We start from the raw sequence: 2526 nt of genomic DNA, 5'->3' as shown, positions 1-2526 counted from the left end.
AAACCCCTCCGACGAAAAGAGTGAGAGGACTTCGTACGATATCGTATTCCACGGGGTCGGTTGGGATGAAAATGTGTCCGCGTCAGACACAAGCTTCAGAAAACCTCCAAATAAATCAATTATTGGGCACGTTTCCGGAATGAATCCAGGATACGGTCTCACTTGCATTTGCGTTACCATGTCAGCAATCGTCTTACTAACGGAACCGGAAAACATGCCATATGAGTAAGTTACCTCGTCAGGGTTTAGTTGATATATGTGTGTTTTAGGGGAGGAGTTTATACACCAGGAGTAGCATTTGCAAGAACAAGTCTGGTTAAACAACTAAACGAAAATGGTGTTACTTTTGAGATTAAGTCAAAAATGTAAAAGGTACGCATATGTGACTCAAAGATTGTGATCCACTTGATGGGGTTTGTGTGTCCCGAAATCTCCGAGATATATAAATGTGCAATAAACTATTTTATTGGCATCGGTCTATTTTATTGAACATCTGGAATAACAAAAAGGTTAGGTACCATCGTAAAGATAAATGGCGACCTTATACGTAACTTTAACTCTGAAATTCATATAAAATTATATCAGAATCGTAACAAATAAAAATTAACCCACCACCGGATAAAATCAACTCTAACCCGGCCCAATTATTAAATTATTGATTGCATTACTTTCAACAAAACAGTCAATAATATCTGAAAGAATTATTATTTACAATTACGCGCATAGCTGATCTTACTGTTTTGTATGCATTATTTATTTTAGGTTTACATCTTTAGTTTTGGGCAAAACTTAAAATCCAGGAGGCCCATTATTACAACAATGGATCGATTCGGACTAATGCTGCTATAGTTACCTCAAAACCTGTAACGCATTTAAACAAATACCTATATCAATGAGGTAAAGGAAATAGTTCATTAACTTTGTTCTAAGCAAAGGTCTAGTTACAAATTTAACTATTTTTTGGCGAACACAAAGGTAAAGAAAATCATTTATTGATGCTCACTTAAACTTTGAAACGGTGTTTACATTTATAGGGTAAGGTAATCCTTTACGACGCACAGCACGTTGATTTTAATTAGTTATTGCTAGTAAGTGTGCAATATCGATGGAACTGCTAATGAACACAGTACTTCATGGTAATTTCTTTTCATTTATGATTTATTAATTGAATTGAATACAGAATAATTTAATTCACGGAATTTGGAAGTGGTCTAAGTAGGACATGGCTTGAGGACACGACTTAATTGTTAAGGTATAGTAATTGTGAGTTGAACTCTATTATGTTTAACTAAAATTTCTCCCTTAATCCGGCTAACGTCAATTATTTGTAATTGGAGTTAATATTACAGATATAGGCGAGCAGCAAACCGCATATTTACCTGGACTCGCCATCTTATTAAGATTGAAATTGGAGCGTGTCACGTGACGGATGGGTTTCTACATTACCGACTAGGGAAATTCTACCTACACTAACCATGCAAATCTACTTCTTAATACCAACATTATTACCTACTCGAAGTTTATACGTGGAGATTTCGATATTGTTAGTTTGTCGCATCAAGTGACTCGTACTGAAATTATTGATATCAAAACTTAAGGGAAAGCAATAAATCAAATAACTTTAAAAAAGCAAAAGCAAAATTTTGATCCACAACGGGTTGTTCGTGCAAATCGGGGATATATAAAAGCATAAACGTAAAGAAAATTACTTTACAAAGTACACATAACTAAATTCCTGTATAAAAGTAATTTGAAGAGTTGAAACGTAACCAGGGTACATGAATGAATCTTCGTAACGACAAAAGTAACGTAGATAAAATCGACGTGTTGAAAGGCGTATTCTTCGGAACGACAAAAACGAATGTACGTAAAATCAGACGTATCGAAACAATTCCCAAGAGATCTTCAAAAGGTATCGTAATACTTGCAGTTAGAAATCAGGAACAATAAATCAGGGTTAAATAATCGGTATGCGGGTCACTGGAACAAATCAAGTAATGTCGCCGATCTTAAAATAGTGGGTCCATTGTAAAGCGCAATGTCATCCAAGTTCTGCGTAATTTCAAAAGCATAGATGTGGGTAGTAATAACGAACTAAAATGAAGAATTTCTATCAATCCGGTGTATTTGGCCCTCGATTTGGCCAAAACATGGCGTATCTCCCAACTACCAATAGAAAATAACACCACCCTATGACCACACTGTCGCTATAGAGTCACTGTATAGAAAAGTACATTCCCATGGCTTCTAGCGGGAAAATAAAGAACTATGAAATAAAACTGTACCAATAAAACTAACTACATGAACTTAACCGAGAAATACACGGAATGTGTAATGGGTATTTACTTAAAGAAATATAAATTTTAAATGTTTATGCAGAAAGGAAAGAAACCGTTACAGCTTGGTCTAGAAATTTAGTACCCTTTTGGTAACGAAAATACCATTTAAATGTGTACATGTCACCTACCGGTTTAAATCTTGCACTTTAGGGTTTATAAAAGTTTGATTCGCCGTTTATACTATTGA

At 35.0% G+C, this 2526-nt stretch overlaps 1 protein-coding gene across 1 annotated transcript; it reads left to right on the top strand.

The window, feature by feature from the left end:
* Positions 1-4: 4 nt before the first annotated feature.
* Positions 5-472, top strand: LOC116170723 (saccharopine dehydrogenase-like oxidoreductase; the record flags this gene model as incomplete). Its single annotated transcript, XM_031487228.1, has 2 exons — positions 5-225; positions 270-472. Coding segments are annotated over 2 exons (321 nt in total), but the record flags the coding sequence as incomplete, so codon positions are not given.
* Positions 473-2526: the final 2054 nt, after the last annotated feature.

Source organism: Photinus pyralis, unplaced genomic scaffold (genome assembly GCF_008802855.1).
Source record: "Photinus pyralis isolate 1611_PpyrPB1 unplaced genomic scaffold, Ppyr1.3 Ppyr1.4_LG5, whole genome shotgun sequence".
NCBI lineage: Eukaryota > Metazoa > Arthropoda > Insecta > Coleoptera > Lampyridae > Photinus > Photinus pyralis.
The sequence above is the reverse complement of the archived record's forward strand: the minus strand, read 5'-3'. Positions and strand labels throughout refer to the sequence as shown.